The 24804-nt window shown below is 35.4% G+C and overlaps 1 protein-coding gene across 1 annotated transcript in view; it reads left to right on the plus strand.

Annotated features, from left to right (window-relative positions):
* The window catches only part of nomo (nodal modulator), a 37561-nt gene that overhangs the window by 10914 nt on the left and 1843 nt on the right, over positions 1 to 24804 (plus strand). Inside the window, 25 exon segments of the mRNA XM_048200898.1 lie at positions 684 to 773; positions 775 to 837; positions 971 to 1093; positions 1095 to 1109; positions 2058 to 2147; positions 8054 to 8159; positions 8280 to 8430; positions 10109 to 10286; positions 10375 to 10516; positions 10591 to 10722; positions 13873 to 14009; positions 14121 to 14208; positions 15122 to 15185; positions 15326 to 15421; positions 15525 to 15725; positions 17385 to 17467; positions 17689 to 17848; positions 18897 to 19023; positions 19140 to 19253; positions 20929 to 21056; positions 21513 to 21670; positions 21752 to 21834; positions 23492 to 23602; positions 23682 to 23783; positions 23875 to 23994. Coding sequence (XP_048056855.1) covers positions 684 to 773; positions 775 to 837; positions 971 to 1093; positions 1095 to 1109; positions 2058 to 2147; positions 8054 to 8159; positions 8280 to 8430; positions 10109 to 10286; positions 10375 to 10516; positions 10591 to 10722; positions 13873 to 14009; positions 14121 to 14208; positions 15122 to 15185; positions 15326 to 15421; positions 15525 to 15725; positions 17385 to 17467; positions 17689 to 17848; positions 18897 to 19023; positions 19140 to 19253; positions 20929 to 21056; positions 21513 to 21670; positions 21752 to 21834; positions 23492 to 23602; positions 23682 to 23783; positions 23875 to 23994 — 2862 coding nt within the window.

Raw genomic sequence — 24804 nt, forward strand, 5'->3', positions numbered from 1 at the left:
CATGCAGTAAGCACTCTTTCCACACAAACATTTGGATATGTGCCTAATAATAGCCCACATTTATCTAGGTTAACATTAGAGCGAGCAGACTTGTTACATGTTTCAAGTCATAATCCATATTTGAGGTCAATATAATTATGAATGATAGGCAAATGTTTGGATTTCCCAAAGTTAACAATCTGTCCGTCACAGATTGCATGATTTCGCCACTTCCTGTGGAGGTTTTTTTTCTGCGACTAATCGACTAATACCAATTTTGGTCGACTAAGCCTCTTCTAGTCGACTAACGGTTAGTTGACTATTAGGGGGCAGCCCTACTTTTTACAATAATCGAGGTGTGATGCAACAAAAGCATGGAGGAGGGAACTTTTTTAAGATCAATAAAAGAAAGAACTGGATATAATTTTGTTAGTTTTATGATGGAAAAAAAAGGTTTTTTTTATTTTATTTTTTATTCTACCTGTAAAATTTAAGATCAGAGTCGAATATGGCTCCCAAAATGTGTTTTACTTGACCTTTAACATTCCATGACAGAGGCCCAAGATTGTCCTTCCCTGCATTTACACGGTCACTACAGCCAAAAAATTATGATCTCTGTTTTCTTATTATTTCATTCAGATTTTATCCAGCATTTTCCTTGTTCTAAGAGGTCTTGTTGGTCTACTCTTTTTGTCGCCCCATAGAGCTCCACCACTGTGGTTGTGTCAAATGAAAACGCCCCCGCCGCAGCTCCTCTTGTGGTAAAGGGCTACGATGTCTCTGGAGAGGTGCAAGAGCGACGGTGAACCAATGAAAGGAGTCAGTTTCCTGCTTTACTCTGCCAGTGTAACACAGAAGGTAAAGGGGTTTATTAGATTCTAAACCCAACGGCATATGGATGTCATTCCATAATATGATAATGTCTTCACAAATGTCACTCATCATCTATCGTCCAATAAACTCTATCTGAACAAATGTGTTATTCATGCAGGATATCAGTGGCTGCAGTGTGGCTCCTGTGGATGGGGCGGTAGTCGGCGACCCCTCCCTTGTGTATCTGTGCAGCTCCCAGTCTCGTGAGGACGGCACTTTCTCCTTTCCCTGCCTTCCCAGTGGGGGAATACACTGTGGTAAGAAGCTGTTTTTGCCACAAATTTTCATATGAAATGTTTTGGAAATGTGTTGGCACACTAAAGCAAATGTGTGTATATATATATATATATATATATATATATATATATATATATATATATATATATATATATATATATATATATATATATATATATATATATATATATATATATGTGTATATTTGGTGAGAAATCTAATCATAGTTTAGATTTCTGCACAGTGTGTCATTACTTTCTGGCTCTACCTTTAAAGGATTAGTTCACTTCAGAATTAAAATTTCCTGATAATTTACTCACCTCCATGTCATCCAAGATGTTCATGTCTTTCTTTCGTCACTGGAAAAGAAATTAAGGTTTTTGAGGAAAACATTCCAGGATTTTTCTCCATATAGTGGACTTCACTGGGGTTCAACGGGTTGAAGGTCCAAATGTCAGTTTCAGTACTTTCTCCTACGTCACGCATGACCTTTCCAACGTGATTACGTAATGCGTGGCGCATCACAGAGCAGTGCAAGATGAGCATTTGTGGTTAAGAAGTATATAATTTTTTATTTTAGAAATTGACCGATGGTTTCTCTAGATAAGACTCTTATTCCTCGTCTGGGATCATGTAGAGCTCTTTGAAGCTGCACTGAAACTGACATTTGGACCTTCAACCCGTTGAACCCCAGTGAAGTCCACTATATGGAGAAAAATCCTGTATAAAAAAATATATATATACTGTATTTTCGACTGAAGAAAGATGACATAAACATCTTGGATGACATGGGGGTGACAAAATTATCAGGAAATTTTAATTCTGAAGTGAACTAATCCTTTAAAGTAGAATAATTTGACATTTATTTACATCTCATGCAGCCTTTTTTATGATAAGTTAAATAATTTGTAGTAATAAAGCACAAATGTCAGTCTTAGTTTATTAGCGTGTTTCTTCTTGAACTGCAGGTCCCATATTACAGAGGGGAGAGAATTACTTTTGATGTTGCTCCTTCTCGTATGGATTTCAAAGTAGAACACAACAGTTTAATGTTGGAGGTGAGTTTCTCAATTCTCTGACTTGTTCTTACAGATTTGGAGACATGAATTAAAGGTGCCTTAGAATAAAAAATTGAATTTACCTTGGCATAGTTAAATAACAAGAGTTCAGTACATGAAAATGACATACAGTGCAGTGTTTCCCACAGGATTTTTTGAGACTGTGGTGGGCGGACATCGGTTCCTCTAGGGGGGTCCGGGGGCAAATTTTGTAAATTTTAAATTTAAATGCATAAATCTGCATTCTGAGAGCAAAATTAAGTGACTAGATCAATGAAGAAATTTGTTCTCTTGTAAACAATTTTGTGCTCTAATAGTAATTTATTTATTGGTGATGGTAGAGCACATTAGTCACGTACACAGCATGTAGTAGGCTAAATGATAGTTCATAAGTGGTCAAACATACATTTAAACCATTAAAATATGTAGCAAAAGAGGTTACCTTTGTTGAATTAATTTATTAGTGGGAGCCTGTGTCTATACATCTGTATTTGTGAAACTAATGATCACTCTTTGATTTGTTAACCAATCCAGAATGCACTAAACATACTACTTCATTATAGAGAAAAATAACAAATGAATGAAAATATATAATCATAAGCTGTCCAATAAATAAATAAATAGGTAAACTAGGTGAGTATATAATTCAGCAGCAAAAAGTATGCTAGCCTAATTCTTGAAAAACAACTTTGCACAGTAATTTTATAAATCCAAATGTTAATAAAAAGTTTAAAATTACTATTTGTATTCTTATGAAATGAAAAAAACAATTTATATTAGATTTATATGTAAATACTTATATGTATTTATATTAATGTAAGATTATACACTTATTTTAAATGTATTGTGCAGCTTTTTAATGGGGCAACAAGATATGATAGATACGACAGAACAAAATAGGCTATTAATAATCTTTCAGTGTGCAAAACCATGATAATATGAAACGCTTCAAAACAGCAGCAAAAAAACGCTAATGCGCTGCAGCCCGGGTGCAGAATGATGTGCTTGAAGCAATATCGAGTCAGAGCGCGCAGTTTCATTCTCATTGCGCATTAAAAAGTTCACGGTACAAAGAGAATCCCTGTGTAGCCTATATCTGCATCTAACAGTTTATTAATCATATGTTTCTTCTCACTTTTAAATTCCAGTTATTGTGCGTGTGACGCAAATTCATAGTCCTTGTGTTGCGCGATCTAACAGACACCCTGTGGCCAGTATGATGACATCGTTCAGAAACAGCAATAAACTCCAGCAAGATAAAGTCGTTTTATGCAAATCCACAGCCCTTTATCTACATATCAAGTATTATAATGGGAATATATCATATTGGAGAGTTTTACCGTGCTGACTGTCGTTACCGAACGCGACGCGCTGTTTGAGTGCTGAATGATTGACAGCTGTAGCGAAGGGAAGAGGAGTTTCTGACACAGTCTAGTCAATGTATGGGAAACACTGCTGTGGTGGGTGGACATTGGTTCCTCTAGGGGGGTCCGGAGGCATGCCCGCCCGGAGGAAAATTTTGTATATTTTAAATTTAAATGCATAAATCTGGTGCATTCTGAGAGCAAAATTAAGTGACTAGATCAATAAAGAAATATGTTATCTTGTAAACAATGTTGTGCTCTAAAAGCAATTTATTTAGTGATGGTAGGGCACATTAGTTAGTCATGTACACAACATATAGTAGGCTATAAGATCATAAGTGGTCAAACATACATTTAAACCATTAAAATTATGTAGCAGTAGAGGTTATCTTTGTTGAATTAATTTAATAGTGGGAGCCTGTATCTATACATCTGTATTCGTGTAACTAAGGGTCACTCTTTGATTTGTTAAACAATTCAGAATGCACTAAACATACTACTTCATTATATAGAAAAACAACAAATGAATGAAAATATATGATCATAAGCTGACCAATAAATAAATAAGTAAACTAGGTGAGTAGCCTATAATTCAGCAGAAAAAAGTATTCTAACCTAATTCTTGGGAAAAAAAACTTTGCACAGTAATTTTATAAATCTAAATGTTAATAAAGTTTAAAATTGCTATTTGTATTCTTATTAAATAAAATAATTTATGTTAAATTTATATTTATATGTAAATGGCATGTAGGCTATTTATGAATTTATTATTATTTATTAATAAATTATTTATATTAATGTAAAATTAAAATACACTTATTTTAAATGTATTGTGCATCTTTTTAATGGGGTAACAAGATATGATAGATACGACAGAACAAAATATTATAATAATCTATTAATAATCGTACAGTGTGCAAAACCATGATAATATGAAAATGAAACGCTTCAAAACAGCAGCTAAAAACCGCATCCCGGGTGCAGAATGATGTGCTTGAAGCAATAAGAAGTTACAGCGCGCGTTGTGCAGCGTATTTTAAAGTTTACGGCACAAAGACAATCCCTGTGTATATCTGCAACTAACAGTTTATTAATCATTAATTTTTTCTCACTTTTAAATTCCAGTTATTGTGCATGTGACGCCAATTCATAGTCCTTGTGTCGTGCGATCTAACAGACACACTAGGCAGTATGATGACATCGTTTAGAAACGGCAATAGACTCCAGCAACAGCAAGATAATGTCATTTTATGCAAATCCACAGCCTTTTATCTACATATCAAGTATATAATGGGAATATATCATATTGGAGAGTTTTACCGTGCTGACTGTCGATCGTTACCGAACATGACGTGCTGTTTGAGTGCTGAACAGAGAATGATTGACAGTTGCAGCGGAGGAAAGACCAGATTCTGACCGTGAACTTATCGATGCACATATTCTTCTGTCCCTCACATGAAGCTATGGAATGGCTTCAGATGACTTTGAATATATAGTGCACGAAAACGTAATTGGTGTTAGTATAGTTATTTTGCTTGATGACTCCCACTTTTGCCATATAATTATCAAATTAGAATGTGGCGGGCCACACGATTTAAAGGGGCCGCAGCCTGAATCGGTGCATAGTTAACACTCTGAGGTCTGAAGGTATCGCCGGCGATACCACCGTGGTTTTTTCTTATCAGTGTGAAAGAGACTCAAAATACTCCGTCAATGTTGCACATACAATTAAGAGTTATACACCATTTTAATCTGTGGAATATCTTCTTTCATTTGTGTACACTCAGAGTAAAAACAAAATGTTGTGCTCTTTGTAAAATAAAGAAAACTAACATGATGTGTGATCTCTCCTCTCCCTCTGAACGAAGTCCAATCTGATAGTTCTTAGAAAATGAACTGTAACTTAGTGAATACTAATGACAAAAAAATTACACTTATGTCTAAAAAAACGTTAAGATGTCAGGTTTTAAAACATGTAAGTCAAATCGAAAACAAACCTTCTGTGTTTATGTAATCTGTATGAAAAGAGAGCCATGTCAGAAGTCCGTGATTCAGCTCATTATCCGCTAATGCGGCCACGCCCACGGAGCCAGCGCTATTCAGACGCAAATTCAGAGGCAATACATGCATTCATCGTCTCAATCGTGTATTTATTGTCTTCAAAAGTGTTTTGAATAGCCATATTTAGCGATCTCTTGCCTCTGTTAGTTCCTTGATTGTCACATGATATTCCTCTTCTTTTACTGAGGCATTTGTGGACAAAAGGGGCAGAGCGCCCTCCGGCTGCAAGTATGAATGATGAAAACACAGTATCCAGCACTCATAGTAATGACAATAAATATAGAATAATAAATATTATCTCTGTATAGACAATTGATATAAACATATGAGAATCCATCAATATTTCTCCAAATGTGTATGCTTTTAAGCATATTAAGAAATTATGGTCAATATAAGATTTTAAGAGTCAAAATGTGAAGCTTGAGTCTTAGATCTTTTTAATGATGTATAGTTTGTCAACTGCACATCAACATTTAGGCTCTATAATATAACAAATATAGTAGCCTATATGAAATGCCCTAGAGGTAGGAATGTTCAGACGCTTTGCATCACAGAAATACATTATATTTGAAAGTATATTAAAATAGAAAACCATTATTTGGTTAGAGACTTGAGACTTCTTTTAAAAACATTATAATGGCATTATAATGTGTTCAATCTTTTGACTGGTAGTGTAATTTAACATAGGCCTATACAAAATTTTCTTCATATCATGTGGCAATAATACGTGCATGCATGAGATCACAAAAATCATGTTTTTTTGTCCTGAGTGGACTTTAATCCTGTTATTAGCATGATCACAGAGGGTTTTTTCACAGCCTACCTGACTGAAAGGCCTCATTAATATGCAAGTCATTTCAGGTCATTATTATTCAATTCTTTTGTCTTCTCAGGTGAGAATCACCCATTATACATGAGGATTCCCGCCTCCACGCATACTGTGTTTCTTGACCAAAAGTGTCTTAGAAAATTTAAATCTCTCTATTGTTTTATATGAAGGAGTAGGAAGGATAATTTTTACTTCATTCTGAAGCAAAAACTCTAGTCTACAACCTCCAATACCTAGAAGTCTTATGAACACAGATTTAATATACTTTTTTTGGCCTTATTTCAGTGACTTAAGTTTTTTGTTTTTTCAATAACCACGCATAAACGTTATTCCTTCAAAAACACAAACATGTACATACATGTTCCTCACATATTATTGTAGCCTAGTTTGTGCTGAATACAGTGTAATGACACTTTTTCCATTAATATGTTTATGAACAACTGAAAAAAAGCACAAATGTCAGGGCATGTCAAACTTCTCCAGGGCCCCAAAAATCTTCAGACCCCTGAGGGTTAATGATGCCCCAAAATAGGCAGTTCAAAAAATTAATTAAAAAAAATCTATGGGGTATTTTGAGCTGAAACTTCACAGACACATTCAGGGGACACCTTAGACTTATATTACATCTTGTTAAAACTGGTTCTAGGGCACCTTTAACACATTCATTAACAATTATAGTTGGATGCTGTTGTACAGTTGTTGTTTTCTATTTGCTTTGGTACTATTTTCACAAGTAAAGTGTACATTTTCAAAACTCCAGACCGATCACACTACTAGTCACTCTTTCAAAAACCTGATCGCATGCTTTCATTACAACTACACTATATTATCAATTATATAATTTCAAAACACAATTAATATCATTGTAATATTAAATGAGAACATTTGGTTTAATCACCAGAACAAAACGGTATATTCATCTTATAGTTTAATACTTTTTACAATCATTTAATTGTAATAGCAGCAAATAATGCAAGATACTGTCTAACAGGTGGAAATATACAGAAATTGAATAAAGTTATCAAACACTTTACAGTCTTCACTGCTTGAATTATAAATGAAATATAGATTAATCCTTATTAAAGCTACAATTTTCTCTGTTTGTTCTTTGATGAACATTAATGACAGACATCATCACAGCAACTGGTTTATTAGGCTGCTGTCACTTTAAGAGCTGCCGCTGCCGAACATGACGTGAATCTCATTTTCTCACAACTCTTTAAGTTCATTTAAGATGTTATTTAACTCATTTAAGACTGCTCTTATGAGGATACTCCACAAAATGGGCATTTTGGCATAATTTTGTGTGTTATTGTTTGTTCAAGCGTGAAAGAGAACTCCATATTGGCGCGCGTCGTTCTGTCACATGACACGACATTCACAGACAGCGTGTTCTCGTTTGTCTTGTGGCGCTTGAATGGTTTAAAAGCATTTGCGTGAATAGGAGCGTGATCACATAATGTAACACAAGCTAAATTATGATGGAAAAAAATGGATGAGTAATTACGTTAAATATTTTTAATGCATTAAACTGAAAAATTAATCGCATTCGGTAACTCGCTAATTTTGACAGCATTAAAATAAATGAAATCAAACAGTTGCTCAGCAACCTAACCTGTTTTCTAACATGTTTTTCCTGTTTTGTCTCTCAGCCAATATTCCGGGTCATGGGATTCTCTGTGATGGGCAGAGTTCTGAATAGCCCTGATGGAGAGGGTGTTGCAGATGCTGTAGTCACGCTTAACAACCAAATTAAAGGTAACTGTGATGATACGCTTAAGTGAAATTAACTTAATGCCATGGGTATATCCTAAGAACCCAACAATTCGTGCTAAATTAACAATTAACAATTTGCCTCTTCCCTGGTCTCTTTCACAGTGGAAACTAAAGAAGATGGTTCATTCCGGTTGGAGAATATGACCACAGGCACTTACACCATCAGCACACACAAGGAGCTGATGTTCTTTGAGCCAGTCACAGTGAAGATTGCTCCCAGCACCCCTCAGCTGCCAGACATCATCACTGCAGGGTGAGTATACATATATAAGAAGTGTCCTTAAAGGTGAAGTATGTCATTTTTGTGACACTAGAAACATCTAACGGAATTGCAAAAATAAAGCATATTTTCAAAAAACCTTGCAAACGCCTCTTTCGTGCGTTTGCGCCTCCCCCAATTCACACACAGCTCTTACGGGTGCTTGTGAAGGCATGTCTCAACAGGTAAAAGTAGGCTTCTTCTTAATAAAAGGGCCAACATATTAGGATTACTTTTAGCTGTGTTGCTGTGTGTCATGAGTAAGCAACTGAGTAAGATAATACTCTGTCAAGTGTCTTGCTTATAATAAACCTATAGGGCCCTATAATTTCCGCGATCACGGAATCATGGACGGAATCGCGGAATCCATTCATAAAAACGGAATTTACTATATAATGCGGAATGTCACGGAATTTGTCAAATTTTTGATGAATGAATTAAAAGCAGGTCAGTACACTTAAATTAAATCGCGATATAGACGAGTGTCTGTGAATATTAAACCGCAAAAAGACTATTTAAACATGAATCCTGCATGTCTGTGTGACTCTGAAATGAATGATGCGGAAGCGCGGTTTCATTTACCTTACACAATCGCGCGGGCGCACGCACGCTGAAGCACCTGCGACGCTCGCAGTGTTTTCGTCCTCTGTCGCCTCACTATATAAACGCACAAATTCATCTCCAGAGCTGCTCTGAAAGTCACTTCATCAGCATTTAACCGCTTCGTTTGAGAAAACTACCGTCATAAACACAGAGAAACTCGAAGCTCTAGGCAAACCGTCAAAATAAAAGTTCGGTTTAACTTGACAGAAACATATTACTGTTGTACAGTAGAATTTAGATAAATTAATTTAACAATAAATTATTAAAATATATTTTTAAACAATAATCTCAGTGTTTCTTCCATGTTTTAATTTTAACAGTAAAGCTCTGCTGTGCAGCACATTGTTTGACAAAAAAAAGTTTAATTTTATGATTAAAAGATAAATTAAATGGTATGCGTTCATTTGATTGCCAGTAAATACATTCATAAAAATATATATTTTAATTATTTAAAATAAAAATATTGTTGTTTTTAAGAATTCAATTAATTAGACATGCTTTTTGATTATTAAAATGGAATTAAACCATTAAAATGGAATCCAGAAAACAGAATTTGGTAAAAATAAAATTTAAGGGGAAAGAATAAAACGTTTATCATAGGGCCCTAAAAAAAATGTTTTTTTTTATGTTAAACTTTTATTAAATTGTTGTTAAATTGGACAAGATTCATTATTTCAATTAATTAAACGTGCTTTTTGATTACTAAAATTTAATTTAACCATTAAAATGGAGTCAAAAAATAAATAAAATGGAAAAAAACGAAATCCAGAAAAATTAAAATGGAAAAAATGGAATTTGTGAAAAAATAAAATGAATTTCATAGGGCCCTAAACCCAGCCAATAGATAAGAAGCGTGATCATATAATGTAACGCTAGCCAAATACGAGTTAAACTGAAAAAATTGACATGATAATTTTGACACCACTAATTTTAACATCTAAAATCTTACATACTTTACTTTTGAAAAGCAGCTCCAGCCAGAAAACTGGTCAGAGGATCAACAAGGACTTTTTCAGGCATCCCTTTGATCAGATTTATCAAAAATTCTGACCCATTTTGTCATTTCCAGGTTCAGCGTGTGTGGTCACATCTTAGTCACCCGTCTTCCTGAGACTGTGAAACAGCTTGGCCACTACAAAGTTACTCTCTCGTCCCAGAGACAGGATCAGGGCTTTTTTCGCGCTGTGGAAAGTGACAGTCATGGAGCGTTCTGCTTTCAAGTTAAACCGGGAGACTACATCGTGCAGGTAATGAGAATTTCTGATGTAACTCCACTTTAAATTAAAGTTAGTGTAGTCGCATGTTCATTTAATTATGTCATGTGCTGTACTGCAGGTGACCCTCCCTGAAAGTGACGTAAAAGCTGGGCTCGCTCTTCAGCCATACTCTCTCGATATTTCACTGGTGGACCATCCCATCACCGACCTTCTCTTCACTCAGTTCATAGCATCTGTCTCTGGCTCTGTGTCCTGTCTTGGTGAGATATTTATCAAATTCAATTAGATATGCATGCTTTCCGTCTTTGGCTCAATGATTGAATTGTGTCATCAGTGGCATGTGGAGATCTGACCGTCACCCTTCAGCCTGTGAGCAGACAGGGAGAGAGGCAGAACCTCCAGCTGTCCGGCAGCAGTGAAACACTCAGCTTCACTTTCAATAACGTGTTACCCGGCAAGTACAAAGGTAAGCACCGTTTTGATTTTAATGAGCAATAGAGATGATCAGTTTTAAACATGTATGCAAATAGACAGCATTTGTTTTTGCTTTTTTACCCAAAAATCTATGGTGTAGGATAAAGGCCAGTTCACACTGCACTAGGGCTGCAACGATTAATCACGATTTAATCGTTTGCAAAATAAAAGTCTGTGTTTACGTAATATATATGTGTGTGTTCTGTGTATAATAATTATGTATATATAAATACACACACATACAGGTATAAAGTTTAGAAATATATGCATGTATTATAAATATATATATTTATATATATTTTATATTACATATAAACATAAATATTTTATATATAAATATAACATTTTTCTTATATACAGTACAGACCAAAAGTTTGGAACCACTAAGATTTTTAATGTTTTTAAAAGAAGTTTCGTCTGCTCACCAAGGCTACATTTATTTAATTAAAAATACAGTAAAAAACAGTAATATTGTGAAATATTATTAGAATTTAAAATAACTGTTTTCTATTTTAATATATTTTACAAAGTAATTTATTCCTGTGATGCAAAGCTGAATTTTCAGCATCATTACTCCAGTCTTCAGTGTCACATGATCCTTCAGAAATCATTCTAATATGCTGATCTGCTGCTCAAGAAACATTTAATGTGTACAATTGTACAAAATATTTGTGTACAATATTTTTTTTCAGGATTATTTGATGAATAGAAAGTTCAAAAGAACAGTGTTTATCTGAAATCTAATCTTTTGTAACATTATAAATGTCTTTACTGCCACTTTTGATTGATTTAATGCATCCTTGCTGAATAAAAGTATCCATTTCTTTAATTTCTTTTCAAAAAAATAAAAATAAAAATTCTTACTGACCCCAAACTTTTGAGCGGTAGTGTATAATGCTACAGAAGCTTTGTATTTCAGATAAATGCTGTTCTTTTGAACTTTCTATTCATCAAGGAATCCTGAAAAAAAAAGTACACAACTGTTTTCAACATTGAAAATAATCATAAATGTTTATTGAGCAGCAGATCAGCATATTAGAATGATTTCTGAAGGATCATGTGACACTGAAGACTGGAGTAACGATGCTGAAAATTCAGCTTTGCATCACAGGAATAAATTACTTTGTCAAATATATTTAAATAGTACACAGTTATTTTAAATTGTAATAATATTTCACAATATTACTGTTTTTTACTGTATTTTTAATTAAATAAATGTAGCCTTGGTGAGCAGACGAAACTTCTTTTAAAAACATTAAAAATCTTAGTGGTTCCAAACTTTTGGACTGTACTGTATATACATGAATGTGTGTGTATTTATATAAACACAGACTTTTATTTTGCAAGCGATTAATCGTTGCAGCCCTACACTGCACCGACAGACACCAAACAACGGCAACAGATGCTTTGTCAGATCAGTGCGTTACCCCTGTTGGTGTCTGTTGCTGTTGGTTGCCGCTTGTTTTAGCTGATTGAACATGTTCAGTTGGTGTTTGTTGGGCCGGGGTAACAATATTGCTCTGGTGATTGTCAGTGTTGGCTGGCATCTGTTGGTGTAGTGTGAACTGACCTTAAATAAAACACCTTGAGTAGGTTCTGAACAACTAGACCTTGTCAAATTTCACCTACTGCTATCTTTGAGAATGTACAAATTACTACACAATAGGGCTACACGAATATTTTAAATTAAACTGCATGATATTTTGCAACGGCTGCCAAAATTTTTTTATGCGCAGCTTCTCGGTGCAGCACGGCTCTGTGATCAGTTGTAAATTCTACTCCATCTGAAAGCTAGAGGGCGCTCTCGTGCAGAAACTCCAAATATGCCCTGCAGAAGTATGATATAACGTACGACGTTCCAGGAAATCCCTATGGGCGTCATAGTATCACTGTAGCTGAATAAACAGAAGATTGAAATGCTTTGATTAAACATGATTAATAAACACACGACTACGAAAATATATGGTTTATCTGAGTTTTTCAAGCCTTTTCGGGTATTTTCATGATAATAAAGTACATTTATACTTCAGTGCTAATTGACATAGCCTGTATCACTGTTCTTGTGTGCCTTATTCTGTGTAAGAAGCCATATCATCTCACAGAAGTGTTATTTCAGACACTCAACTGACGTTATGAAGTGAGTTTGGAGTAAAAGCATGCTTTTAAATGTTGTCTTTTTTGGACAAGAGATTCATAAATGCATGTAATGTTTGGAAAGATGTTTAATGCATGTTGCTTTTTTTCAAAAAGTGACTCAAACTCTCACAATGCTTTCAGATGGAGCAGCATTTGCCGTGTTTCACTGACAAGCTGCGCATAAAATAAATCACAGCCTTTGCAATTTCTTAATCGCACTTTTAAGCGTGATTTCATATTAATTTTGATTTATTGTGTATTTTGCAGCCCTACTACACAATTAATTAAAAATTGTGAGAAACTGAAGAAATTCATACAGAAATGACTATTTGTAATATTATTATTTTATAGTAAAATTAAAAAGATTAGGTAGAGTCCAGTCCCGGCCAGGGCTGGGAAAATATATCGATTCCGGATCGATTCTGAGATTTTCCGAATGCATTGCAATTCTCATTTGATTCTGAGCTTAGTTTTTAACAGCAAGACTTTCTGTGAGACTGTCGTTCATGTTGGAACACATATGAAGATCTTTTTGATGAAATCTGAGAGCTACGCAGTTGCAACTTTGACACTTCTTCAAAAAGTTCATAAAGAGATCGTAAAACTCAAACGGTTTAGTCAAAATTTTCTGGAGACTCAGTGAATGTCTATACCAATCGAATCTCTTCAGAAGATTTGGACTAAACCACTCAATTCAGATTAGTTTTACAATCTCTTTATGAACTTTTTGAAGCGTCAAATGTCAGTTGCGTAGCTGTCAACGGAGGGACAGAAATCTCTCAGATTTCAACAAAAAGATCTTCATTTGTGTTCTGAAGATGAACGAAAGTCTTACGAGTGTGGAAGGACATGAGTAATAAATGACAGAAATTTCATTTTTGGGTAAACTAACCCTTTAAGCTTTATTATATTGCAAAATGTTATTTAAAAACTCATATTATGATTTTTAAGTGAAATCGTGTAGCAGTATAGACATTCAGAGATTAACAGCCTCTGGTTATCACAGTGTCCATCACCCAAGAAGAGTGGTGCTGGAAGCATAAGTCAGTGGAGATCGATGTACTCGACTCATATGTAGAAGGAGTGGAGTTCAGACAAACTGGATACTTGCTGCGCTGCTCACTGTCCCATGCCATTACTTTGGTGAGGCCTGAAAATATACAATATTTAATGGTGACTGAGTTGCCAGAATAAGCCGTTACTAGTCTAAAATGGTAATGGTGATTATGATGCATTATTTGCCCATAATTTTAGGAATTCTTCCAAGATGGCAGCTCACCAGAGAACGTTGGCATTTACAACCTATCCAAAGGAGTCAATCGCTTCTGTCTGTCCAAACCAGGTGAGCTCAGTCTGTCCTTCAGTTCTTTTGGTTAAAAGGTCACTTCAGAATGAAAATTTCCTGATAATTTACTCACCTCCATGTCATCCAAGATGTTCATGTCTTTCTTTCTTCAGTGGAAAAGAAATGAAGGTTTTTGAGGAAAACATTCCAGGATTTTTCTCCATATAGTGGACTTCACTGGGGTTCAACGGGATGAAGGTCCAAATGTCAGTTTCAGTGCAGCTTCAAAGAGCTCTACATGATCCCAGACGAAGAATAAGAGTCTTATCTAGAGAAACCATCGCTCATTTTATTAAAAAAAATAAAAATTATATACTTTTTAACCACAAATGCTCGTCTTGCACTGCTCTGTGATGCTCCACGCATGACGTAATCATGTTGGAAAGGTCACGACTGGTCATTTTCTTCGCCAACTTCAAAATCGTCCAACATCGTTGTTTTACCTTTTTTTGTAAAGGGCATTTGGCCTAATATTTGCATGTTTGCTTTGCAAACACTGCATCGGTACTTCCGCCTACGTCACGCGTGACCTTTCCAACATGATTACGTAATGCGTGGAGCATCACAGAGCAGTGCAAGACGAGCATTTGTGGTTAAAAAGTATATAAATTTTTATTTTTTTTAGAAAATGTCCGATGGTTTCTCTAGATAAGACTCTTATTCCTCGTCTGGGATCATGTAGAGCTCTTTGAAGCTGCACTGAAACTGACATTTGGACCTTCAACCCGTTGAACCCCAGTGAAGTCCACTATATGGAGAAAATCCTGGAATGTTTCCAGGAAAAGAAAGACATAAACATCTTGGATGACATGGGAGTGAGTAAATTATCAGGAAATATTAATTCTGAAGTGAACTAATACTTTAAGTTCATAGAAGCTAAAGTACTTAACATATTTCTTTTCAATCTAAGGTGTTTATAAAGTGACTCCACGTTCCTGTCACCAGTTTGAACAGGATTACTACACCTACAACACGTATGTGACTGCCGGTGCCAAGATTTTTGTTAAAATCAGAGTAGTTGCCGCAGCTTTTTACCCTTTGATTCAGTGCTGCTTGTGTAACATTATTTAAGAAATTTTAATCCACACTTTTTTTTTATCATCCTGTTCCTTAGGTCTGCCCCAAGCATCCTAACCCTGACTGCTGTGCGACACCACATGACGGGACTCATCACCACTGATAAGATGCTGGACGTCACAGTCACCATCAAGTGAGTGAGGCGCAACATTGTTATAATGTGTTTCTAAAAGTATAAATCTGCTCTCTGACAGGTTAAAGGTTAAATCACGTGTGGTTTTGTTTCATTTTGGCAGGTCTTCCATTGAGAGTGAGCCTGCTTTAGTTCTGGGGCCGCTGCGCTCAAGCGAGGAAGAGCGAAGAGAGCAGCAGCTTCTGGAAATAGCCGCCCGCAGGAAGGAGAGGGAAGAAAGAGGAGAGGAGAAGAGCCTTCCTGTGGAAGAGAAACCAGATGAACTCCATGAGCCATTCCACTATGAATTCTCCTATTGGGCACGGTAAGATCTTTGGGGAATGTTTGCTTGCATTTTCCTCTCTTGTCTGTATTAAAGCCCTTCATTTTCTGCGTTCAGAGCCTTTCAAAGTATACTCCTTTTGGCTGTGGGCATGGAAAGATGCATTTGGCGTCCAGTGGATTTCAAGCGCTTGAGTAGGGGTGTGCGATATTGACAAAAAATGATACCTCAATGTTTTCTGTATATCTATCGATAATGATAATTAGGCGATATTTTGCTGAGTGTGTTACTGTGCTGGTATCTTGGCAGCTTTAGGACTGTCATGAACAGCTGACTCATAAAGTTTTAGATATTCTCCATATTCATTGTGGTGGTCAGTTCACAGGAGTGACAGAAATTGTCCTTTCCAATACGTTTCAATTGATTTTTGTCTTTTATAAATAAAAAACCTAATTATATGCATGCATCATCTTTTGTGTCAATTTCTTAAACTTAATCAAATTCAGTTCTAATAATAAGACACAATCAAATTAAATCAGTAACAATCAAATTCATCTTTGCAGTGGAGAGGAAACACAGAATCTGCACCCCTACGCTTGAGTATCTTGCACAAAAATTGGATTGTAAAATTGGACAGCGTGCGCAAACATTTGTGGACCCTCCTGATTACGAAAATTACGTCACATGGACAGTGTGCAGAGTATACTTTGGGCAAACATATTGTTAAATCATACAGTACCAGTCAAAAGTTTGGAAACATTACGATTTTTAATGTTTTTGAATGAATGTCTGCTCATTAAGGCTGCATTTATTTCATAATAAATAGAGAAAAAACAATAATATTGTGAAATATTATTACAGTTTAAAATTGTGGTTTTCTATTTTAATATACTTTAAAATATAATTTATTCCTGTGATCAAAGCTGAATTTTCAGCATCATTACTCCAGTCTTCAGTGTCACATGATCCTTCAGAAATCATTCTAATATAATGATTTGATACTCAGTTATTATCAATGTTGAAAACAGTATTTTTTTGAAACCTGTGAGACTTTTTTCAGGATTCATTGATGAATAAAAGGTTAAAAAGAACAGTATTTATTCAAAATATAAATCTTTTCTAACAATATAAATCTTTACTATCACTTTTTATCAATTTAACACATCCGTGCTGAATAAAAGTATTAATTTCTTTCAAAAAAAAAAGAAAGAAAAAAATGACTGACCCCAAACTTTTAAAAGGTAGTGTATGTTGTTACAAAATATTTCTATTTTAAATAAATGCTGATACTTTTTAAACTTTTTATTCATCAATGAATCCTGAAAAATGTCTCACAGGTTATAAAATAATATTAAGCAGCACAGCTGTTTCCAACACTGATAATAAATCATCATATCAGAATGATTTCTGAAGGATCATGTGACACTGAAGACTGGAGTAATGATGCTGAAAATTCAGCTTTGATCACTGGAAAAAATGTTAAATTTTAAATTGTAAAAATATTTCACAATATTACTGTTTTTTTCCCAGTATTTTTGATCAAATAACTGCAGGCTTGATGAGCATAAGGGACTTCTTTCAAAAACATTATAAACAATAATATTTCCAAACTTTTGACTGGTAGTGTATGTGCAAAGAATGAATTTCAGTCATGAATTTCATGGTCTTAATTTTATATCTTGACTGTGTTGGTTATTTCAGGGCTGGTGAGAAGATCACAGTCACACCTTCATCCAAAGAATTTCTGTTTTACCCTCCTGAAGTAGAGGCTACGATCACTGGAGGTTAGAGTGCAATACACACTTCTGAAACCTTTTTTATATTTATATTATGCTAATAGATGTGTCCAAGCCCTTTCACAACAAATGCAAAACAAGTTGTTAATCACTTAAACCCATGGTTTAAACTTATTCCATAATTGCGTCCCATATTGAAATGCCTCACTAATGTCCCTCGGAAAACCCGGGTTACAGTTTGACCCTCTAAATCTGATATGTTCTGACAGAGAATTGTCCAGGTCAGATGGTGGAGATTGCAGGCAGGGCAGGGCTGTTCCTCATGGGGCAGGTGTCGCCTACACTGGAGGGTGTGGAAATCTCCATTAAGGAGAGTGGAGCTACAAACCCTCTCATTACAGTTCTCACAGATGAAACCGGAACCTACAGGTATCGCACTTATTCACAAACATACTGCACAGGGCTCGACATTAAGACTTGTCATGTGAATCCGTCGTTCACTTGTCCGAGTAAAAAAAGTTGCTTGTCCAGAATTTTTTTTTTTTTTTTGTGGTGTGAATATAACTTATTCAATCAGTTTTGACATATTTAAATATGCATAATTGTGCTATTTTTTTTTTTTTACCTTTTATAAAGGGCACCCCCCCCCAAAAAAAAAAAAATCTTAATAAATGTATGCTTCATCTTTCATTTTAAATTCTTAAATTTTATCAAGAAATTCAATTAGAATTAGACACTATAGAGCTTTTACCAATCAAATTAAATCTTTTACACTGAAAAATTACAACTGCATTAAATAATTTTATGAGGTTGTTTTAAAATATTTTTTAAAAATACAAATAAGAAATTTGACAAAAAAAAGAGATACTTTTACACATGAAACTAAACCACCAGTAGGTGGCAACAAATGACCGTCTTAATGTCATTGAGTCATTAATTCAAACGATTCATTCAAACGGCTGATTCACTCAAGAATGAGGCAGTTGTTTATGAATGGGTCATTGAATCATTGACTCAACTGATTCGTTCAAAACTGAATCATTCAGTAAAGAGAGGCTGCGCGAACCTGAACAGCGCAACCTTGTTACCATCAGTACATTATAGGCCTACATTATATATTATTATCCACTATCGATCACCATTTACACTAAATATATTAAAATCAGATTAATTCTCGCTTTTTGTTGGTATTTTTTAGTTATTGACATTTTAATCAGGCTACTACGGGTCGGCAAGTAAAATTCTCTTTTGCTTACCATTCAGAAAATCCACTTGTCCCAGACAAGCGTTAGTGTCGAGCCCTGCTGCATTCATTTATTTAATGGCTCTCTTATCCATGTATTTAATAATGCATTTTAGCTTAATAGAATGGTTTAGAAAGTGAATTGCATATTTAGAAATAAAGTGCAGTTATTGTGGCTGAAAACTTTAAGTGCACTCTAGCATTCTAATCAATACAAATTTCCCTTTTCCCCAGTGTTGGACCCCTACATAGTGACTCTCTGTATGACATCAGTGCCAGTAAAGAGGGCTTTGTCCTGACTCCAGTGGAGGGAAAGACGGGAGACTTCAAAGCGTTTGCCTTGGCTGGCGTCACTTTTGAGGTCAGTGTCATATTGATGTCTTCTCATAAGCTGAGTTGATCGCATTTCATCTCGTATTTTCATTTCTAGGAAACAAATGGTTCATTTTGTTGAAGATTTGTTTTCTTGTCCCTCAGATAAAGGCAGAGGATGGTGTTCCTCTCTCGGGGGTTCTGCTGTCTCTCAGTGGAGCCAGCTTCCGCTCGAACTTACTCACTCAGGACACTGGCCTCCTCACCTTCAACAACCTGGTACTGTGACTATGCTCATCTTTTTATTGTGTTAATCACATTGGAGTATAAATTTATACAGAAAAGGTGTACAGTTTTAAAGGGATGTTTTATTTCAACCAAAATTTCTGTCATTGTTTACTCTCCCTAGGGCTGTGCGATTAATTATTGATTTTCAATTTCGATTTTGGCTTCTGAACAATTATGAAAACAAGATAATTGAGATAATAACTCCTAAACCGTTAGGCGTAGGCTCAATATCATTGGAATCAAGACAGACAAAATGGATGCCTCAGATTTGCTCGTCGAAATTTTTGGGTATTTTGGATTTTTTGAAAAACCTACTTTTGTGAACTAGTCCTAGGTTTTTGGCCTGATCGGAACTAAACCAGTGCAGTAAAATTCTCTGGATTCTGATTGTCAATAATTATCAAAAAAAGTTAAAAATTCCAACTAAGGGCTGCCAAAACCTTCAAAGTGGGTGGAGCCACTTTTACTAAAATGGCTATAACTCGTGAACAGAGTGAGATATTTTCACCAAAATTGGCACACCTATGTAAGAGCTCATTCTGTGGTCACGTGAAAAAGGACGTGGCAACTAACCACTTGGTGGCGCTATAACAGGAAAAAAACACGAAAATGCCTATAATTACTTAACCGTTAGTCCGATCGACTTGAAAATGGGCATGCAGTGTCTTTTTCCAAGGTGCCATGAGTGTCTATGAGGACATTGACATATCTCAAAAAACATGGCCGCCATCGGCCAATGAATTTTGAGCAGCTATCAGACAAGATTAACGGAGGCTGATTGGAACGAAACTCACTGGGTCTGTTTTGACTCACGGTCCTAGAGGCCAGTGAGATATTTGAAAGAAATCAGGGGGGCACCTTCACGTTTTTCACGCGAGTAAAGGATTGTATATCACGTGTGTTTTTCACACACGCCCACAACATTCATACCACATGGTCGAACTCCTCATTCTGAGCGACTTTGCCTCTAGGACCGCCACTGTCCATCGAATCATTCATTAAATATTGGAGATAATTTCTAAAACCAACTTTGGCGACCTAGTCATAGGTTTTTGGCTCAACCTTGAAAAGCTTTAAAAAAACATATATTTCCTCTGGTAAATTGCCTGTATTTACTGTAAATGGTCTTTTCTATCTATGATATGATCGAGATGGTTACAGGCTTGTTAAAGGAAACATAATATTTTTGCTCACAGCTAAATTTTAATTTGTATTTTCGTTCCGTTGTATTTATTTGTTGATTTGTTTGTAATAATTAGTTTCTTTGTTCTTACAGTGTTGCTAATTGTTTACTTGTCTTATGTAATTATTTTGAGGACCTTTTTCTTACATTAGTAAGAAATCAGTAATAATAATCATGATTTCACTATTGACCAAAAATATGATTTTGGCCATAATCGAGCAGCCCTAACTTTCCCTCGTGACGTTCCAAATCTGTATCACTTTCTTCTGTGGAGGAAAGTTGTTGTAACATTTTTTATGTTGTAACAGTTTTTTCCGTACAATGAAGGTCAGTGAGGTTAAAAACAACATTGACTGAGTGACTTTTAATGTATGTACAAAAAAGAGAATTTTCAAAACAAAAACAAAAAAAATTGAGTTCCACAAAAAACATTATTAAATTGAAATGCCTGTATTTTCTTAATCCCTCCTCCGTCCATCTCAGAGTCCTGGCCAGTACTATTTCAAGCCCATGATGAAGGAGTTTCGCTTTGAGCCCTCGTCACAAATGATCACAGTAGAGGAAGGACAGGTCCTCCATATTCCCATCACCGGCTTCAAAACAGCATACAGGTCAGCAGTACTCAAGTGTTACTGTAAACATGTTCGGTACAAAAGTTGGCTGATATATATGCAAGTAGACTACTGTTCAATTTTTATGTTTTGAAAGAAATCTTTTAATGCACCAAAGCTGCATTTATTTGATAAAAAAACAGTAATACTGTGAAATATTTTTTACAATTTACAAGAATAGTTTTCTATTTGAATAGATTTTAAAGTGTAATTTATTCCTGTGATCAAAGCTGAATTTTCAGCATCATTACTCCAATCTTCAGTGTCACATGATCCTTCAGAAATCATTCTAATATGATGATTTGATGCTCAAGAAACATTTCTGATTACGCCTTTACTGTCACTTTTGATCAGTTTAACAAATCCCTGCTGAATAAAAGTATTAATTTCTTAATGTGTACATTAAACTTTTCAAAACATGCTCATTCCATTTCTATATTTTGACATGTATCTTAGCTGCTATGGAACAGTGCAGTCAATAGGTGGCGATGCGGAGCAGGGTGTTGCCGTGGAGGCGGTGGGGCAGGGAGAGTGCGGCATGTACAGCGAGGACACGGTTACTGACGAAGAGGGGCGCTTTAGACTCCGAGGATTGCTGGTGAGACTTAACTAGAGTAAACTCTTCAGGCAAACAATTCTTCAACAAGAACGTATGTTTTAAGCTAAGCTTTCCTTTTTATTGTGTTCATTTTCAGCCTGGTGTAACTACAACATTCAGCTGAGAGGAGAAGGAAATGATCACATAGAGAGAGCATTGCCGCCACACAAAACCATTGAGGTGAGCGTCTGAATTTATTGACCTTTCTTTGACACATTTTATCCAGCTTTTTCCTATGCCCCATGACACATTGCACAAATTATGGGTGTAACTTATGTTAAACTGTAAACAATCAGGGAAATATGGAAGCTTCCGCCAATGAATAAAAAAGGTAATTGTGGCTTTTTATCTCACAATTCTAGTACTTTTTTTCTCGCAATTGTGTGTTATAAAGTCCAATATAATATACATGATAGTTTATATATGATATAAACTTGCAATTCTGACTTTATAAACTCACAATTGTGAGAAAAAAAGTCAAAATTGCAAGTTTATATCTCGCAATTCTGACATTATAAATGGGAAATGTGAGTCATCAGTGCTTCCCACAGGTTTGAAATATACTTGCGGTGGTAGCCGGGCGAAAAATCCTCCTATTACCCACGGCACAAAAATGGTCCACTACATGTGACAAACAAATAATGTGTGATTTTTAACAGTATTTTTATTTATTGAAATTAATTTTAATTACATAGCATATTACATTTAATTACATACTAATATTATGCATGATTATGCATTGTAAATTATGCAAAATTACAGCATTTAAATGGTTCACCTTTTCCTATGTTCTCCTTGCTGTCATATAGTGTCTCTCTCAGTGAATGGGACACAGATTTTACTAGTAAAATTTATAAAATGAATAATAGGCTGTATGTGTCAAATAATGTTCTTCCTGTGGGGGAGACTACAATAATTTACTATGAATTAAATGGAAATCAAATTAAATACAATTTATTGTGTAACCAAAATACCAATAATGCCCAAAAGAAAAAGAAAAAAATTAGCGTGTGACTTTTAATTATAAACAAGCCCGAAATACACTGGGACTCTTATTTTGAAATGTCTGTACTATTGCAGGCTGATCCTTCAGATTCTTACAATCATCTAAAACATTTAATATAAAGGCCATGAAGTAGACTTTGTAATAATTCATCAACTTGTGTTCATTAGCAATCGCTTGGCATAAATCTGCGCTTTTAATTGATTGATAATCACTTTGAAGCAGTCTGAAGCGCTGTAGCGCGAGCTTGTAGAACGTGCAACAGCGCCCCCTTGTGACTTTGCAAAATGCAGCGCCCGTGGGAATGTCAGCGGTAGTAAACAGTTCTGACGCACACGTAAAGAGTAAGTACGAAACGACTAGTTAATCGATCGCGGATAGTTTCATTATCTTGTGCGGATATAAAAGTATAAGAGGATAAAAATAATAAAAGCAAAAATGTGTCTCCAAATATACTTGGGCGGCCGTTATTATATGTAGGCGGCCCGCCCAAGTAAAGTCTATGTGTGGGAAGCACTGGTCATAATGATTGATTGATTATAAATTTGATTGTGCTAATGATTTAGATATTCTTGTTATACCACGTCACATTAAAATACCAAGCGTTATGTTATTCTCCTGACGTCTGAAAATAAAACATGAAATATTTACAGCTCATTCAGTCAAGGATTATTTGTAGCACAACCTTATAATTTGAAATGATTCCCTTCAGTCTTTTTTAGTGAAATTTCCCCGAACCGGAAGTGCCTCCCATAATCTAAAACACAGTAGGCCCGTCAGGTAAAAGGTGGATATGAAGTTTCCATTCATGTATTTGTTTTTTGATGGTTTTAGGTGGGCAACACTGATATTGAAGGAATAAACATAATCGCCTTTAGACAGATCAATCAGTTTGATCTGAGCGGCAACGTCATCACTTCCCCCGATCATCTCCCCACTCTCTGGGTAGGTACAGAAACCTAAATTCTCCTTTTTTCATATTTGATGAAATCTTGAAGTCATTGTTGTTCCTCTCTCTCTATAGGTGAAGCTCTACAAGAGTGACAATCTTGACAATCCCTTCCAGACTGTGTCTCTTGGCCAGTCCCTGTTCTTCCACTTTGCCCCCCTGCCACGTGACGGAGAGGTAGATCATTACTTTCTAGAATCACAATATTCATTTATTTCATAATTATTAATTAATAATGAATTAATTTCATTTTATTGTCCTCATGCAGAGCTATGTGTTGATGCTGGGCACGTCACTTTCTCAATCCCAGTATGACATCAAACTCCCACAGGTCTCTTTCACGTCCTCTGGTTACCACAAACATGTAACACTAACCTTTAACCCTAAGGTAAGTACCTTTTCACACATAATTGAAAACATGCTGAATAATTAGATTTGTGTGAATAGATTGTGATTAGTTTGTTTGGTAGAGCTGCACAATTAATCGTTAAAAGATCGTGATCTCGATTCAAACACCTACGTGATCTCATTCCTAAACAACGATTCTCCTGTGTCTATTAAACCTTTGACAAAATCATTTAAATCTGCCGCTGAGTCCGAGAGAACTGTTGTCATGTATAGTTTAGATATGAAACAGCTTCACAAACCACACGATATCATTACTTCTGTGTTACAACTATTGATATTATCACAGTAAAAGTTTATATTTTGGATATAAACACTGATGTCTATTTTAACGATCAAAATAGAGCAAATAAATCACCTTCTGAAAGTAATTTGGCGCTTCAAATAACGATTGTATCGATGATGATTACATCGTTACACCAACAGGTGGCGACAAGGGACTGTTAAACGTATTTGTCATTGAATCATTCATTGAAGAGATTCATTCAAAAATGCTGATTCATCCAGGAATGAGCGAGTCACTGAATCATTCATTCAGAACGTTTTTTAAAATAATTCATTTAGATTAATTAAACATTTTAAATAGACTTCAGCAATTAACATGTTATTTTGTTTAGTTGTCTGTTCAGAATCATGGGAGAATCCTGATCTCTGTTTGAAACAAAAAAGTCGTGATTCTCAGTTTAACCAGGATTGTGCAGCTCCAGCATTTGGTGTGGAAACTATTCATTCAACATGTGCATTCAAAAAGCTGGTCAAGGTTAAGATCTTACATTTAATTTGTATTAGTGCA

Source organism: Megalobrama amblycephala, linkage group LG8, assembly GCF_018812025.1.
Source record: "Megalobrama amblycephala isolate DHTTF-2021 linkage group LG8, ASM1881202v1, whole genome shotgun sequence".
NCBI classification, from domain to species: domain Eukaryota; kingdom Metazoa; phylum Chordata; class Actinopteri; order Cypriniformes; family Xenocyprididae; genus Megalobrama; species Megalobrama amblycephala.